The sequence below is a fragment of the Oxyura jamaicensis genome, chromosome 13 (assembly GCF_011077185.1).
Source record: "Oxyura jamaicensis isolate SHBP4307 breed ruddy duck chromosome 13, BPBGC_Ojam_1.0, whole genome shotgun sequence".
NCBI classification, from domain to species: domain Eukaryota; kingdom Metazoa; phylum Chordata; class Aves; order Anseriformes; family Anatidae; genus Oxyura; species Oxyura jamaicensis.
The window spans coordinates 17,024,866-17,043,482 of NC_048905.1; the positions used below are offsets into that span (position 1 = coordinate 17,024,866).

At 45.3% G+C, this 18,617-nt stretch overlaps 1 protein-coding gene across 4 annotated transcripts in view; it reads left to right on the forward strand.

The window, feature by feature from the left end:
- Positions 1-18,617, forward strand: part of FSTL4 (follistatin like 4) — a 209,931-nt gene that overhangs the window by 100,515 nt on the left and 90,799 nt on the right. For all 4 annotated transcript variants that reach the window (XM_035338646.1, XM_035338643.1, XM_035338647.1 and 1 more), the window contains exons 5-6: positions 8,092-8,282; positions 12,531-12,651. In XM_035338646.1, coding sequence (XP_035194537.1) covers positions 8,092-8,282; positions 12,531-12,651 — 312 coding nt within the window. The remainder of the gene's footprint in view (positions 1-8,091; positions 8,283-12,530; positions 12,652-18,617) is intronic.

Consider the following 18,617-nt stretch of genomic DNA (forward strand, 5'->3'; position numbering starts at 1 on the left):
GGTATATATCCCGTTCCATTTCTGTGATATATTCAATGAGCTCCCCGTTGCTGCTAAATTATATATGGGTATCTGATAAATGTACATCTTATGAACTGAAACGTATCCCTAAGATAAGCAAGTTAGCTTGGGCTTTTATTGTTAATTGAATTTTTTCAGCAGTAGCAGCTGAAGGATTGCTAATGTTCATGAATTTGCATGATGTTAAACATCTGCTCCTCTTCGTGGGAACTTCAGCAGAGTTTCACTGAACTTGTAAATTCAAGTCAGGAGTAACGCAGGTACTCAGGCTGGGAGGGTTCCGCGGTGTGTAGAGCAGACGGGCAGGCAGCACAGCGATGGGAGCACGGTGCGATTCACCAGCTCTGCTGAAAAGTTACATCTACGGCATTCAGCTCACTCTGTGCGTGGTGATAGTACAGGTCGTGGTCACTGGCCCTGTCTGGGGGCAGCAGGATGCTCCTTGGGTGGCATCAGATGTCACAGGAACGTTGCCGTGCAGTTACCTGTGATATAACGGCTGCAGGGCCCCGCCTGGTGTGTTATAGAAAGTGTCCTCTGAATGATGAAAAGTCAGACGGGCGATAGGACTTCTGAGAGATTAAAATTCGGGTTAATTCTTATTCATCCTAAATTGCCATACTCAAACCTAGGACTTCCAGCCTATGAAAATCAGAGCGGGAAGGGTTCAGAGCTCGCAGGTGTCTCCACATGGCAGGCAGTCTCTGAATTTCACAGAGCTTTCCCGATGTGCTCCTCAACCACCGGGAGCTGCTGTGTCTGCAGGCAGAGCACTCAGAACAGGGCTCTGTCCGTGTGCCTTGATGGGAAGAGCAAAGTTTTTCCCTTCTTTCTAACCGTGCATGAAAAGTAGGAGGGAAGTCCGTCCAGTATCACCATGCCTGTGCAAAATGAGCAATTAAAGGAAGGGGAAGATGAATAGAAAGAGACAGACAGAAAATTTGCATGTAGGAGTGGGGATTTGTTAGGAGACCCCTGAAGAACTGAAGTCATCTTTAATTTTCCTGTCCCTGTATGTATCTGCTCTGTCAGGTCAGACATGCCACAAGGCTGCGGATTAGGGGTGTAAAGAGTTCACGTAATCATCTTCCTCAGATTCGCCAGCCTGAGGTTTTGGGACTACATTTTCTCAGTTTAGGCATGCAAATGCTTTCATTTTGTATGCATGAAAACGGGCCGTTGCTGATAGGCAATTTAGCTCTAAACGGCACAAGAATTAAGGAGCTATGCTCATAAATAAATTCGTATCCCACACCACTTCGGTTCAGTCCTTTTCTGATGCTTCTAACAATGCCACATAAAGCCTGGATAAAGCATACAAAAGGATGGGCTGTTTGGAGGAAAACACAACAAAAACCTTTCTCAGATCCCTTTAATTTTGCCCAGGAACGTTATTTTTGGTAACCGTATCTCTTTTGCCCCATGGAAACAGCTGAGAAAACAAAGCTTGGTGCTCCCGTATCCCTCACTGAATTTCTTCTTAGTGCTAGCGAAGTGCCATAGGAACAGCCCAAAATAGCTGGCACGGTCGAAGAGGAACTGTCAAATAAAATGACACCCCCGGTGCCTCCTGCCTTAGGAATGACACTCTCCAGCCTGCTCCAAGCTGCTCTTTATTACCACATCGGTGCTGGCGAAGGGTTGCCTTGAAAATTAGTGCTGCTGGAGGTCACTTTGGGAGGTGGGATTTTCTACCGGGTTATTGTTGTACTGCCTGGGCTGCTTCTGCCCAGGCCTGGAGAGAACCTCCCTTGGGGGCTTTGGAGGGACAAAGAAGTCTGAATCTCCAGCTATAGCTTTTTGTGCAAATAGCCACATGCTTTTGCGCTTAGCCTGGATCCACTGCTCCACTTCTGTCTCATGTTTTAGGGAAAGCTGCAGGTCCCAGCTGCCGTTTGTGGTTGTCCTCAAAACCAGCTCCACTTACCTGTGGGGCTCAAGTCCTCCAAAGACTACCGTAGGCATTTAGGTTCACCCCTGCTGTTAGGTTAGCTGCATACCAGGGACCATGTGGTTGGTGCACCACAATACTGTTTTACAGCAAGAGAAGTTAACCCATCAGAGAAAGCTCTGCATTTCCTTACCTGATTTTCACTTTTATTTTAACTGCATTCCTCTGAAGGATGGTTAATCCCCAGGCTTGCTGCTTCTCTGTTATCTGCCTTGGCTCAGGAGCGGATTGAAGATTGGTCAGGGATCCTACTGTAAAACCTGCTGCAATTCACAGAAACCAGGAGTAAAATTCTTAAAGAGGGCAATTATGGAGGGAACTGGATTAATGATCTGTCATCACAGTTTAGCCACATTCACCACTGACCTTTCACAGAGAGGATGGTCTTGATAAATGTAGTTCATTACCAAGTTCTGACATGAAAACAGAATGGCACTCGGTGTTTCTTGGCAGGCTGATCAATATTTTATCTGCCAAAGCATGCAGAAGTGCTAAACAGGATGAATTACGTAGCTGCTACAAAACAGAGCAAGAAACAGAATTGCTCGGAGTGAGCAGAGCATGTAAATGTGACAGTTATTGGCCACACTTTAGCAATCAGACCCTAATGCACTGGATTTTTCTGTTACTTTTCTTCTGTCATACTGTTTTTCTTTGCCTGTCGTTCCCTCCTTTTTTAATACAAACAGTGCCAGGCTTTGCTGGTTTTGAAAGTGCTGTAAACAGATTAAAAGCACTTGTTTCTTCAGAGGGCTCCCGGGCATGGATGGGGGAATCACTGACATCCCTGCCCACGGGCATTGCCCTGCAGTCCCTCACTTTCGGCTCCCTCTGAGGGGATGGAGAGCCACTGTGCACTGCTTCTGGATGATGTATTTAATGGTCTATTTCTTTAAAAAATTGCCAGAAACCCTTGTCTTTTGAGCTTGGCAAGTATATTGAAGTTTCATCCCAAGAGCACAGGAGGGAGCTGCACCTTGTGCGAGGTTTGTTTGAAAGTCACCAGCGTTTTCTTTTCAGGGCTACAAAGCGGGATGTCAGGCTCACAGGAGGGATAAGGGCTGACCTCCAGCAGTGTGCTGGGAACAAAGGCATCCCTGCCCAGGGCATCCTACCTCTGGACAAAAGGCATGCAGCTTTTCCTGGGGAATGCTTGTGTTGGTTGTACAAAACATTGCTGTCAAATCCGGTTCTTGTTCAGAAGGTGGAGTAGCCAGTGATAGAAGTGATCCAGAGTCTCTTGAAATGGGGAAGGTGGCCTGTTTATTTTCTTTTAATTTAAAATAAATTCATAAGCTGGAATGCAAAGATACTGGTATTACATGCTGTTAGTAAAGTTAATTAAAATAAATAAACCTGTGCTAGCAGATCAGCTTTTTAGTTTTGACGTCAGTTTTGCCCTTAGCTCTCCTCTTCTCCTGGAGCCAGCAGAATAGATCATCATGGGGTCATGGTTAACATGGACAAACAACGTGTGACTTTTTTTTCTAACCAGTCCCTATGTAAAGTAGTGGAGAAAGATGACCAGGTACATAGCGACCTTGTGTAGGACACGGAGGACAGAAGGGCAGTTTTCAGCCTGTCCCAAGTCTGAGTTTTTGGCTCTCTGTGCCTCGGTTCCCAGCTGGGCAGTGGAGGTGGTGCAGGTCAGCACGGGTAGGGCTGCAGCTGGCAGCGGTACAACACGGGAGCTTGCGGTGCACACAGGGACATCTCTGGGGCTCAGAAATCAAGCAGGGATGAAGCCCTTGGAAGCCCGTCTCAGAAGAGCAGTGGAGGCCACCTGGCAGTGTGCAGGCTGGGAGTCCCAGCTCCGACTGAGCCAGCTCTGGAAGCACAAAGCTCGCCTGTCTGGTGTCTGGGTGGCTACAGCCGTGAGCAGAACCTGAGTCCCTGGGATGTGCTAACAAGGAAACCCCACCGAGAGACATCTGTCAACAATACCTAGCGATGAGGGCAGTCCGAGATGAGATAAACTGCTAATGATGAGCTCACGTTGTAAAGGAAACTGCTGGGGGTACTTAGCAAAGTGGATATAAGAATGGGGATAAGTGAGAGGGCATAAAGATGATTTTTCTGTGATTTTTTTGTTTAACAGCAGTGGCTGTAATACCTGAAAGAACAGCAGACATACAAGAGACAGCAGTGCTGCCAGAAACCGAAGGAGAGAGTATTTAGTTGATAAAGCTGGTGAATCCCAGGCACAGTGTAAGAAGATTACAAGTGTCACTGACAGCAGGAGACTGGGAAGTAGTGAAAACACAGCCATCCTTTGCAGGACCTGTACATCCAGCTCCGAAGGGCTGGAAGCAGTCTCCGTAGGGAAGGTAGCTAGGTTAAAAGATGAAAGAAGAATGTCTAGTGAAGGAGGGGAAGGACACAACAGGAGGGCCTAGCTGGCCTTGGCATTGGCTTGCCAAATGGTTCGAGTTGCCTAAATGCCTCTCCTCCCTTCCCTGGTGGAGAGGAGGGGCAGGCAAAGTCTTTCAAGGGCGCCTCCAGGAGTGTTTTTCCCCACGGTGTTTTTTTTACTACAATGAGATTAAATATATAAATTATATATATATATACTTATATGCACATGCACTTTAATGTAACAGTTTGAGTATGTTTTCTTATCAATCTTTTAGTTCCCCAACCGAGCACCAATTAGTGCTCTCACACCTCTAGGCCAGACCTTTATTGCTTTTTCTCATTATTTGCCCATTGCCAAGAGGCCGTACCCGCCTTGTTCTGGAGCGGCTGCTTCTGCGTCACTGCACGCCTCGGATGTCACGGGTGTCAGGGGAAAATTGTCAGAGGTGTGAGACCTGTTGAGTCTGTCACATTCATGCTGTTAAGAGATGCCAAGGGACCTGCTTCCAGCGGAGCTGAGGAGTGTCATTTTCTCCAGAGGAAAGGGGAGGTAATGAGGTTTCCGAGCAGCCTGAACAGGGGCAGCGCACACCTCCTGACCTCCTGACTGTGGCCTGTGTTAACAAAACAGGAAACCAAACTGATTTTTTCTAAATAGAAAAAAAAAAAAAAAAAAAACCATAATTGTTTTACTGCTGGTTTGCCTTGCTGTGTATGCGGCGGTGTGGCGTTACCCTGCCCCTTGGGATGGGGCTACGCCGGGTGGCTGGGCCGTGACAGCAGAGGACATGGGGGTAGTGGGGAAAAAAGTCTTTTGAGCGAGTTTAGAGCAGGATTTCGGATGTGCTGTTCAGTCCTCCTGCCCTCTGTGCAGCTCTGTCCTCCTCCCCCACTTTCCTTTCTTTCACTTTTCACATGTTATTCTCCTGGAGGCTGCAGCGCGGCCTGGAAGTCCTGCAGCCAGGGGAGTCTGTGCGTTCCTGAGAGGAGCAGTTCTGTGGTGACTTTGTTTTCAGAGCATGGAAAACCATGGAGGGTTGTAAGGAGGTGAAGGAGATCGCTGTCTCCCAGCTCACACCATGGTGTGCATCCGTCACACCACCATGGGGCTCTGGTCAGGCCCCGTTTGTGTTTGTGTTCTGCTCCTTGCAGATACCGCGTCTGCTGCGGGTAGCTGGGGAGTTGCCAGATATAAACGTAATGAAGTGAGAAGAAGGGTTGTTAGAAGAGACGAGGGGGTTTCAGAAGTACTTGGGTCCTTTTCCACTTCTGCCTTTTGCGGTCAGAAAGAGAGGGTCAGGGTGGAGGTGAGTCAGGAGGCCAGCAAGGGAGAAGGGCTGTTTGGGTGGGCAAGTGCTGCCAGGCCACGGTTAGGGGGAAAAATGCAGAAAATCAAGGATCTGAAGGCTAGAAAGAAAGGAAGAACTGCTTTGTCATATGCTACTGCCAAAATTTGATAAGAAGAAGAAATGAGAAATGCAAAGGGATGTGTGAGGGCCGGGTGGCCCTGGCGGCTGCGATGCCCCCACTGGGGGGGGACGAAGGACGTGGGTCAGCGTGCCCGGGTGTCACCGGGGGCCTGCCTGTAGCTGTGCCTGCACTCACGGAGGGAAACCACAAAGCAGAAACAGAGGGGGAGGCAAATTGAATGATTTCCCTGTCTTCATTAGCCTTACATACATCTCTGGGATTAAGATTTGACTAGAGAGAAAGGAAAACTCCATCTCAGAAAAAAAAAAGCCTCTCTTACTGAAGTAGCTAAATCTGTATTTATGACAGGATTGCAAAATTGCATCATTACACTGGAAGCAGCAATCAATTTTTCTCTTAAATGAAACGTGATTGGAAGAAAGAAATTTCTTGGTGCTGCGTTCAGAGTAGCCATCAAATGGTCTGATGTTGGCAGGGGGATCAGGGAACAGAACTAATAAACAAGACTAATAGCAGCTGAGCAGCCGAGTAGCCTCATTTTTTCCATAAGATGAGACTGGTCCCACGTTCCTAGAGCCAAAAGCTCCTTAGAGGTTGTTTAAGAGAGAAGGAAAAGAACTGGGGCTGCTCATATCCCTGAGCAGCAACGAGCTCTGTGTGCTAGAAGGGCCTGAGCTCAGGATGGGAAATGAGCCCGGTCTCAGCCGCAACCCGTAGCAGCGGGGCACTGACCCGAGCGGGACATGCGTGTCCAGCCCCAGTGACCTCCCTCACCTTCTCCAGTCATGGTGGTTTTGAAGTCGTGAGCACAAAATAGGAAGGGCGAAAAAAGTCTTGACAGTTGGATGGGTTTGTGGTCAGAGAAATGCCTCCCACCTGGAATTTTAATTGGGTTTCAGTTGGAGCAGGACCAGAGCAGCAAAAATGATGCAGCTCAGCAATGAAAGGACAGGAAAACTAGCGATTAGTATCACAGTCTGCTGTTATTTTTCAGAGGAATAACGTTTGAAGTCTTTGGGGAACTGATCTTCAAGAGCATTGTCCCTTAAACTGAGGAGAGACCCCTCAGATTTAATCCAGCAGGGTCAGAGATGGGAGTAGAAATATAAAAGTTGTTTCAAAACCACCAGTGCAGAGATTAAGGGCCTGGAGAAAAGGGCATCTAGCGGGAGCAGTGGATGTGTGAGCACTGCTGGTGGGTGATGGTTGTTGCCCCCACAGCACGGGGGCAGCTGGACCGTGGGGATGCTGCTCCCAGGTCCCAGAGTCCGCCAGGATCTTGCGAGGCACCATCTGGTGGGGTTTACACTGAAACAGAATTGCACCAAAAAGAAAGTGCCTGTGCTTCATTCTGCCAAGCTTTGCGAGACAGCAGTTGAGCAGAAAAGGGCAGCAACATCTTACACCACATCAGGCACGTGGATGTGTTTCTTCTCTAGGAGGAGGCCTTTAAATCAGAGCGAGGTGTTCCCCAGATAAGAGCCACCGAAGAGCTGGCGGCCGCAAGCACAGCAGGAGCAGCTTTCAGGGTCATGAAGGTTCAGTCTGATTCCTCCAGCCAAGCTGGTATCACTTCAGAGTGAGTGACTTGAGGGCTTTTCACTGATAATGACGTTTTCCCTAGTCAGGGGCTGAGGAAGGCATTTATGTCAGCCTGCAGCGGGGCAGCGTGTGCGCTTTGTGGTGCTGCAGGCAGCAGTGACATCCCAGGTACTGGGGCTCCCTGCAGCTCTGCGCTCCTTGCTGCCCTCCCTCCAGCCAGCTTACTACCTTGTGCTGGGTTTAAGGATTCCTCTTCCTCTAAAAACATGAGAGTGAGATGAAGTGTTTGGTGTCACTATGGATTTCGTGCCTCATTGACCCCAAATCCTTCTGGTTTTCATAGGTTGGTCCCATGTTTTGCATGGGGTTACACTTGAGTGCTGTTTGTTTGTGAAGCTTTCTAAAATCAGCTTCTCAGGATATTTTTTTTGGTTGTTCTGTTTTACTTTTTAATCACAGAATAGACCAATTTATTTAATCTTTAGAAAAATGTAGAGCAGATGTAATATGGGTGGTGGGGATTACAAAGCCAAATACGGACGTCTGTAACCAAAGCCTTATAATCTGGAAAGTAACATGCTGGAGAGCTTCTCTGACAGCAGGATTTAGAAAAACTGTCAGCTATTACAAAAGGTGATGACTACAGGAGCTGCTAAATCACAGATCTGAGCGGTGCCATATATGCAGACAGCCTGTCTTTGACTGTGCCTTATTTTTCCCTTTAGAAGTTCGGTCCTTTAAAAAGATGAAGGTGAATGTACACGGTCCTATAATGCACTCTTATCTTTTAGGTGACACGTGTACAATGGCGAGCTACAGCCGGCTCAAAAGCATCCTCCTCGACCTGCAGGCTCGTCGCCGGAGCCCCCCGAGCAGCCTGGCCGCGGACAGAGCAGCCCAGAAGCGCTTCTTAGTTGAAAATATGTTCAAGCACTTGGATGTAAACAGCGACGGGCATCTCAGCAGCTCCGAGCTGGCTCAGGTGGGTCTGTTGTTCAATGAAAAGGGAGTTACGAAGCGGATTGTGTTTTTCATTCAACATGTGAGTAACGCAGAGGAGCTCTTGTGAGAGCGGTCATTTGTATCTGTCTGTCCAGCAGCAGGTAGGGGAGGAAAACCTGCTGCAGCCTGCGAGTCTTTCCGCATCTCTGGGGAGATGGTGGTGTCTCAAACACTTAAAGCTCCTCTACAAACAAAAAAATGGCAGCTTTCCAGCCCCATCCTGGCTCCTGAAAATAGATAATAATCCTCACTGCTAGCAGTCTTCTTCTGAAGTATTTCCAGGTAGCTGGCTTGGCAAGTATCAGTTTAATTTTTTTGGACGCGTGTAAGTTAGGAAGAAATCCCTTCCTTCTTCTTCCTGCCTTCTGGGCTGTGTATTAGCATGTAGTAACACGACAGTATCTTCAGAATATTTTTAACAGGTTTATTTTCCCAGGATGCCAAGGCAGATACTGAAATGTCGATTAGCTGATCCTAATAACATTTGAAAAGGTGAGAGCTTGAAGAGACTGTTACTTCTAATCATGGGCCTGCTGTGCTGTTGGAATTCATCTAATTGTTAAAGTGAAACAGTACAAGCACTTGAACTGATCACTGTGTGTCCTCAACTTTCTTTTTTTCATGTGAAAACATGAGAAAAGAATCCTATAAATAAGAGAAGAAGTATTACTCCAGAAGTGGGAAAATATGCATATTGGCATCTTGGTTCTGAATTCTGTTGGTTTCTCGCTGCTTCTATGCCTCAACACATAAGGCAGCAGCTCAGGACCTGTCCTGTCCCCAGCTTCAACTTCTTCAGACCACACTGTGAGCTTGGCCTGAGCGTGCAGCTCTTGTGCAAACTGTGGGCATGGGCAGCCAGAACAGCGGGACACGGCGTGAGCTTGTGTTAACTGCCCACCTGAGTGCTCTGATGCTCCACACATGAATGTTTTCTTGAGAAGCGACGGGTGAGAAGCTGTGTGTGGTCGCATGCAAGGTGTTGGGTCAGTGTTGGTAAAACTGGAAGTAACAAGACTTGGAGGAGCCACGGGGAGATCAGGGTTGATGAATGGCAGTGCTGTGGGCCCTGGGAAGTGCATCAGCTCAGCTCACTTAAAGACCACCAACCTCAAAACCAGGAAAAAAAATCCCCGATGAGAATGTTGTTACCTGAACGTATTTACCATTTAATCATCTTCCATGAAAAGCAAGCACCTTCCCAGAGTCATTTGAAAATGAGGACCTGCTCCAGGTCGGAGGGCAGCCCTTCACCCTCTGCAGGAGCATCCCCCCTGCACCTGCTCCCCGCAGCAAATGTGAAGTGCGCTGCAGCTCCAGCCTGCAGATGGGAGCTGTGAGCAAGCAGGGCAGACGTAAGCCCGCTCCTCTCCGAGTAGAACAGTTTGCACTGAATTTTAATCCTGATGCTGTTGACATGATGCACAATCCTGTCTGCACAATGCAAAGTGTCAGCGTAAATTCCCTTAGATCTGAGCTATGAATATATACAATACTTCATCTGTATTCCGTGATTTTTTATAAAGACATGGTAGGTATAAGAAAACACTTCTATCTGAATTCAAAGCTAGCTTTTGCATAGCTACATCTAAGTGTCTGTTCTACTCTCCAATTTTTTTCCCCTTTTTACAAGAAACTTATTCTGTCAGGATATTAAACTCAGCTTGCATGGAAATAGAGGTTTGGCAGCCTGCAAGCCATTGCCATTAGGAAGAAAGGATGACCTGCATTTTAAAGGAGGAGAATTCAGTGATTCAAGGTCTACCACAAAGTTATTGTGGGCTTCACTTGCTGATGTGCTTGGAGCCCAGGTCCCTTTCACCAGAACAAGCGTAGGCCTTGGCTAGTTTTCTTTTTTTCTTTTTATTCCTCTCTTCTGTGTCATCAGAATCAGTAAACGTGTTTGCACCTCTGTAGCCTGCTGCAATTTAATGGACTAAACCAAGTCCAGCCCTCAGCTAGGAGCCCTCTCAGCCGCACATCTTCCATGTGTACACTGGTGCTCACACCTGTGTAAAACACCTCTCCGAGGCCAAAGTAATGCCAGGCAATGCAAAGCACAGACGAGCCGTGGAAGCTCTTAATCCTGAGCTGAGCTGCACTGATCTCGAGCTCTTCTGCTGGAGCATGGCCAGGGCCAGAACGGGCTCAGGACTCGTCTGCGGGCAGCTCTGGAGCCCTTGTGCCGGCGATATTCACAGTTCACGTGCAGCATGTTACTCTGTGTTTCTTCTTGTTACCTCTAACATCAAGATGATTTCCACGTGCTCCTACCTGACCAGTTTATTCACTCAGTTTCCAAAGGATTTTTTTTTAGGTAATGAGCAATTTTTAATTTTCCACGTTACCATCTCAACAGAAAATGTCTTGCCTTGTCAGGTAGATTTGTGACTGATTTGTGTTGGCTCTTTTAATCTGAGCCTCCCTGCGACTTTAAAGTTCCTCCAAGGATGGGGTTTTTATTGCCCATGGATAGAGGCAGGTAAAATGGACGTGGTGCAGAGGGAGATGCTGTGATCTCATTCTCCCTGGCTGCTGGATGAGCTGTTGCCATGCATTTTCTTTGTTTTATTTAAAAGAAAAATAGTCTCTTGAGCACCATAACCTTGTCTGCAAGGAAAAACCTGAGGCAGGTAACCTGCACTGCTGCAGGAAAAAAAATGGAGTCATTTTTAAAGCCTGAAAGGGGATCTTTAGGCGGCTCGGTGCAGAGGGATTTGTCCCCGGGGAGAAACTGGAAGCAGAGTCCCTGCGGCAAGGACAGTCTGGTACCAGGGCAGCCTCTAGCACCGGGACGTGGTGAGGATCTTTTCCTGTTTGTTTATTTTCCACGACATAATTTCTTTGAGCAAAAAGGTGACAGCAGATGGTCCATTCCTTCTGTGTAGAGCCTGATTTGCCTCCTTGCTGCCAACAGACCCTATCGAGCCATTTCCCTCAGGACGCAGCAGTGTGAAATGCCCACGTAGTGCTGCAGCCGTTGGTATGCAGGGCTATTAACAGCGGAGGTAATGGGAATGTTATTTCCATTTAAAACTTTTAATGCATTTTAAAGTCAGATTCATAAAATCTAATGAATATGTTGCAGCTGAAGTGTCTTGTGTTGGTTTTTTGTTGTTGTTTTTTTTTTGTCCATCGATGTTAAATCAAAAGGACTAGTAAAAAAACTTGTCGGTCTTATGAAAAGTTAATCAATTTTCAATACAAAGGTAGACAAAGGGAAATTTTCATCTTTAGAAGATTGATCTTGGAAGTTATGGTTGATCTCACTTTCATTGAACATTTTTACTGCCTAGGTGAAGGGTCATTTTTTTAGCATTATTACTTTAAATTGCTTCAATATAATAGGCCAAGACTGGAATAGTAAATAAAAGCGTCTCTGGACTACAGCAAAAACCTTCCTGCCTGGAAGATGCAATATTTCAGGTGTTTTCTTCATGTTCCACAATAAATTCAGAGCAGCCGTCATGTTCATTATGCTTAGGTCTGAGTTTAGCAGTTTGCTAACTTGGATGTATGACTTCTAAAGCTCTCTTCATTTTTCACGTGGAATGTATGAAATGTTTAGAATACACAAGAAACAAACTGTCAGGGGCTGAAAAAACACATTCTTTTTGAATACACCATCAAGTCTTGCCTCTCCTAGTCCTCCAGCCAAGGAGTACGATTTTGTCCTTACCTAGAGAGGAGAGAGGAAGATCAGAGACAGATTTTTCCCTGTTGGATATTCGTGTTCCAGTGCATTGGCAAAGTGTTTCTGTGCTGCTGCTGCTGCAGGACGAGGCTCTTAGCAGTTGCATCCTGACACAAAGCAACTTCTTTCCACCGGTTGCCTGTTATTACTGTGTTGGGAGGTGGCAGTATGAATATTCAATAGCACTTGTTGAGTTTCTTTTTTCTCTTTGCCCTATAAACCTTGTCCTAATCTGGTGACTTACGAACGTGGCTGGTTTCCAAAGCCTCTGATGCTTAGAGGCCTTCAGAGGACTCATCGGCCAGTGCCAGCAGCTGGCAGCCAAAGCCAAGTTGGTGCCAAGTCAGAGCTCCAAGTTGGAGGGTTTTATGGTGTTGGGACCCAAGTTCTTACCATCCTCTAAGAAAGAGCAGGTCTCAGTGCCCCTCTGAGGGGAGGTATTTATCCATGGGTCATTTAATGCAAAATCTGCTGGGTGAGCCAGGCCCCCAGTCTGCAGCTTTACATGAAGATTTCATGTTTTCTTTGCCACAGCTAATGGAGAAGGAGGATCTGGACGATGATTTATTGGATTGTACGCTAGAAGACCTCCTCCGGTTTGATGATTATAACAATGACGGGCGCTTAACCCTGCAGGAGCTCTATACAGCCTTCCGTAAGTCCTGACACTTTTGTCTGTCCTCGGTATTGAAAGCATGTGAATATCTGTGGTGGCATCGTTGTCTGCCCAGATGCGGTCAGCAAAAGTAGTCCCTTTTTGTATTTAATGACATGGAAATTACTTTGAAAGGCTTGTTTCTAAAGGTTATTGTGTTCCAAAGGGTGCGCATGAACTAAAAAAGTTGGTAAAAGTGTGGGGGACTTACTTTTGTCTTGTGATTTTTGTTGTGCTTCCTGGTGTTGGCTTCCTGTCAGTGGCAATGGAGAGATGTCGGTGAAGAGGCTAGGTCTGTAGACCTGAATGTATGGCTCAGAGTAATCCTGAGGAAAGGATGCACATGGGAAATTACTTTCTTCTTTTTATTCTTGAAACCCATGCAAACGGCTTGAGGTAGCATGTTAGTTTGCTGTGGGGAAGGTATTTAACTGAATATTATCTGTCTATGTTTTGTTTCCCTGTCAGTAAGTGAAGGACCGTGTGCGATCTCAGTAGGTATCTCAGCACCATTTGCAAACATCCCTAGATCACTGAGCTCCTTAAACAGTGCTAAACAATAAGAGCTTGTGTTATCCCATTTATCTTCATAACATTACATTCGTGCTTTAAATTAATAATTCCTTGAAGTCCATCTCTCTTCCCTGGAAAAGTCCCCCATTGTCTCCTTCACCTGGATGACAGGTAAAATTTTATTGGCACTTCTCACTTTGGAATACAAAAAAGGAAAAAAAAACACCATAGTTTTTGTTTGTTTTGCACCAATCAGACTAGTGAGCTACGGAGTACTTGTGTGTGGATTATCAAAGACATTATTAGTGCTCTTTAAATGAAAACAGGATTCAACCATTGAACTGTTCAGTGTGGGCAAAAGGCTGATAATAAGCACATCACCATTTAAGTTGGATTCTCAAAGTTCTGCATATGACATTTTAAAGACAAAGTAATTTCAGTACCTCTTAATCTCATTTTCTAAACCAGGGCACCCTGCTCTGGTTCTGGCTCAGTGGAAGCAGCTCAGTGCGTGCAGGAATCCCACGTGCACCACACCAGCACGTTCCTTGTTGGTGCTCTTTGGCAAGCTGTGATGCTAATGCACAAGCTCTATTTTTGCTGAATATCCTCTTCTTTAGAGAGAATGGTTTCTGTTTTCCTGGCTCCTGGCTTTTCATTAAGAAAAAAAAAAAAAAAAAAAAAAAAAAACCTTTGGATAATAATGTGTAAAGTGCTTTAAAATTAGCCCCAGTTGTCACCTTGTGACCTGTTTGAACCGCATATGCATTTAATTCAACACAGCATACTGAAACCAGCAGATATACAGTAAAACATAAAACCTCATACATTAAGAAGGCTGTAAAATGAATTAACCCGGCTATAAAGGCCTGACATGCAGTTATTTGGGAGCATATTTGGATCAATGGGTTCTCAAAGTCACAGCAACTCGTAACTAAACTCCAGGAGTAGTCATCTGTGTGTGTGTTTGGTCTGGTGAATTTTAAGAAGGCAATGAAAATAAGACAGGTGCAAAATATTAGCCAACGAACAGAGAGAGCAATCAATAAACTGCAAAAATACCGTAACACAAAAAAAAGGTGGAATGAGTGTCTACCAAAAGGATTTTGTATATGCAAAGAAGCTGAAAATTGAACTTAGTTCTTCATTTTCAATTCCTAGAATCCATGTTTTTATCCAGAGCAGTTAATGGTCATCAGCTTTTAGTATAAAACAAGGTGCATTGCTTGTAACTTTAGAAACTTTGCAGACTCTGTAAGTGAACTTCAGTGCCTGATAAAAGTATATATTTTTTTCTTTTACTTTATTACACTATCTAGGGAAAACATCTTTAAAATATGTGTATTAACTGTGTGCTTCATTATAAACCAGCCTTCAGCTTGCAACAGCAGTTTAGAAGTGCAGTATAGCACACATTTTTCATATTTGTTGCCCACCAGGGTCATCCTTCTGTTGCTTGAAATTCACCCAAGTCTCTCCTTTCTGCATGCCAGCAGCAGGCTGCGGGGATTGCTGCTCAGCAAGCTGAGGAGCCTAACTACAAGAATTCAGTGACATTAGAAAGTCTCGATCTAATTTATCCTCTCAAAAACTCTGTTACGTGTGTTTCAGCATACTGTGCTCCGGTGTAGTGTTGCAGCGTTTGAAGGGTTTGAAGATGACCTTGATAATGTAAAGAGCTTTCCAATTTGTCATTCGTGTGATACTTTGGACGTTGCATTTCATTTTAAAGAGACTCATGGCCTTTCTGTAACTTACAGAGTCACAGAATTGTAATTTCTCACTCCGTGTCTCTCTTCTGCTTTCTTTCAACACATCCTCTGTCCGAGCAGGTCCAAAAGGTGAGTTGGATCCCCAGCCACGTTACTCAGCTGTAAGGGTGTGAGAACTGTGTGGATGAGAAAAATCCAGTCTCTTACTTTTTGTGAAACCTGGTTTCACCACTACAAGTCGTACTTCTAAAAGATGCGATTTTTAATAATAATTTCCAATTGTGCTAACCAATTGTATGTGCATTTTAATGCACAGTTTCAGATTACGGACAGAAATAGTGGCCCTCCTCCAAACCCTATCTAACGCATCATCTTTCTTCTGTTTTTCTGAAAGTTCTTTTATCCCCGAACCCCAAAAATACAATGTTTAGAAATTTACTTTTGTGTATGGGGATGAATAGAAATATCTGTTAGCCCAGGATTAAAGTATCACTTTTCAAATCATCTTAATCACGCGTGAGTAACACCTGAGACAGTTCAAATATTCTCCTAGCAGCTCTGGAAAGAACAAACTTTAGGTGTTTTCTAATTTCTCATTAGTAAATTTTATTAGATAAGAAGACTTAGGGGCATAATGAAAAGTAATTTGTTTTTAAGATGATGATGTCAAGATTTTCAAAACCAGAGGGAGTACTAGTAAGGGTACTTTCTGTTATCTTTCCTTTATGTTGTCAAAAAATGATTCAATAAACGAGTAATAAATACAAAGCTTAGTTTTCGTAAGTACTAACGCAGAGCATGCATCTAATTAATCAGCATGGAGATAGTCGAGTAAATTGGCAAGTACATCACCCAGCTGAGTCCTGTTTTAAATGTGCTCAGATGACTGATTTTTAGATATAACTTCTGGAACCGTATCTGACTGGAGGTCATTAGAATTAGGCATGTCACTTTTGGCTTTCCCGTTGTCTTCCCTAATGGGGAAGTAGCAGGTTGGCAGATGCAAAAGCCTAGCTGGAAAAAAATAAAATCAGTGTAATCTTCTAGATCTATATTATCATCAATATGGACAGGTCCATTTGTAACACAAATATGTCGAAGAGAGGGAAAACATGCATTCCATCAAAATGGCTTTATCTTGTCAACGTCGTTTAGCTAATAAGTTCCTAAGCCTATGATAAAACCCCCTTAAATTCTAGCTCATTGCCAGTTAGAGCACTCTCCTGACCAACATCCACTTCTGACAGCCTGCCTTTGCAATTCACTGTACTTCAGAAAGCATAAAAAAGGCCTTTTGCAAGCACCCTTGCTACCCCGTGGCAGCTGTTTCCAGTAGGTCATGCTGGGTTTGGAAAGGTTTTTGACTGAGGTTGTGTAGAAGATCAGGCGTATTTCACTGGGACAGATTAGAAATGATAACACAAGATGATTCCCACATCCCCAAGCAGTCACAGCTTCCCGAGGTCGCCTTGTGTGCCCCACGCGTTTTCAGAGTGCAGCTCTTGGGCTGTATTGTACACTTCCCAGTGGCTCTGCAGTGACGTTTTGAGATCTTAGATGTCCTGTCTGGACCAAAACAAAAAAAGAGAGTTTGAAATAAAAATGCTAAATCACTATTTTTCAGTCCTGTTATATTTTCCAACCAGTTATGCACATCCATTATGTGTAGAGAGAAAACCGCTGTTTCTCTACAAAGTGTGGGTATGTTGCTGTAGATGAGATATGTCATTATCTGACAAACACAAATGGAGTTTAGAAGAGGAGAATTTCTTGCAGGAAAGGATGCAGAAGTGGTTGCAGGAGCTATGTGCTCTTCTCACTCTTAAATTTTCTCACTTTGACCATTGTAGTGCTGTTAAACTCTTGACAAGAAGTTTGTGTTCTTCCCTGATTCTCATTTAGTTCAGGTTTTCCTTTTTTAACTGTCCTTGAAATTTATCAAAAAATGCACTATGGGTGAATTTGATCAAAGAAATGAGTCGGGAGCCAGGGCTGGGCATGGCTGTTGGGTAAATCATTGCCGGTGCTGCAGAGAAGCAGCAGTGAGCTGGCTCCAGAGTTAGCGCAGTGGTCCTAAAACCTCCTGCAGGTCCTAAAACCTCCTGCAGGTCCTAAAACCTCCCGTAGGTGCTAAAACCTCCCGTAGGTGCTAAAACCTCCCGTAGCTCTATTCCCCGTCAGGCAATAAGACCGCGCGGTGAGAGGAGCCGTTCGCTCCGGGCTCCCCCAGGCATCCTCCTGAGCCTCGTCAGAAGTGCAGAGTATAAAGCAGATTTATTTTTGCGGGCTGTATTTCTGATATTTCTGTTTCGCTGGAAACTACTTGGAGGTAGAGCTTTGTAATCGTCACCAAAGCATCGAGATCGATGCTGGCAGAGCTCTGCCACGGGGAAGGGCAGCAGGGCCTAACCGGGGGCTGCTGGGGCACGGGGGCGAGGGAGTTGGTGGAGTCACAGAGGAAACACTCAGAAGTGTTACCGTTCGAGATAGAAACCTCATCTTAAGGAAAGACGTAAACAAATTGTGCTTCAGGAAAATGAATGCACACGTTTGGAAATACGTCCATAACACATGTATTGCACGTACGGCTGGAAGCCCAGGTGTTCAGGTGAAATTGCATCCGTAAATCCCATTTCCAGATGAAACATTTACTTGCGTGTTTTACAGACGTGGCCTCCCCGTTGGTGCGGCACGTAGGGTTGGGCATTTGTTGCTGCTGTCTTCCAGCCAGATTGGTCAAGCTTGGTTAATTATATCGGACAACTATATTGCGAGATAAAATGTTTTGCTTGAGGTCTTCTCTTTAGCAATGTTGTAGCAACAGTTATCTCCAGGATCAAATCACAGTCCTAACACATTGACGATTTGTGCACCACGCTCGGCCTCTCCAGCTGTAGTCTCCTTGCTATATAATTTTTCTTTCATGTTGCTGCAGAAACTGGTACGAAGTTGGAAATAATTCATTAGCTTACCGGCATTGATTTGTTTCTCCTGTGAGCTATGTGATACCCAAACTTCAAACACGCCTCAGCAAGCAGGGGAGCGCTGCCCTCTGCTTTCGGTTTGAGGCAATGTTAGAGGTGATGGGAAGTGCTCGGGAAAGAAATGGGGTTTCCTTCGGCTGGCCGAAGCAAGCGGTTCCAGCCTGCCTTGAGGAGTCACGTGCAGCTGTGGGTAAAGACAACTTTGGGGTGTTTTCTGGAATAATGAATGTAATAGTGCGTTCTGATAGCAAAAAACAAAACTAAAAGTTAAAAATCAAGCAAAAAAGCAGAAGTTTTAAACTGTTTAGCTAGATTTCTGCAGCAGATGCAGAGTGGCTGAGCAGAGATGATGGGAAACGCCAGCAGGCGTTCAAGTCACTGCAGCATCACTTAATAAATGGTGTTTCTGCAGCCGAGCTGGGATCCTGCACTGATTTTTTAGGCTTTATTAGGACCAAACTGGCAGCTTTGTGCTGTAGGGAGGCACAGGAAATTTATGAAGTGGAGATATGGGAATCAGTGCTGGGGGCTGTGTGTGCTCTGACGCCTGTGCTCCAGCCCAGGGCTGAGCTGCAGGCAAGCGATTGAGCTCAGGGCTGGTTGGACTTTTTAGATCTTCAGAAGCACCGAAGTCTTTGCCGTGCTCCTAAGCAGAGGGTAAGATGCCTTTACAGATGACTTGAGCACTAGACATGGTCCTGTTGTACCTGGAAATTATATTTTAGCTGGGGACTCTGAGTTCATCCTGGCTTGATTT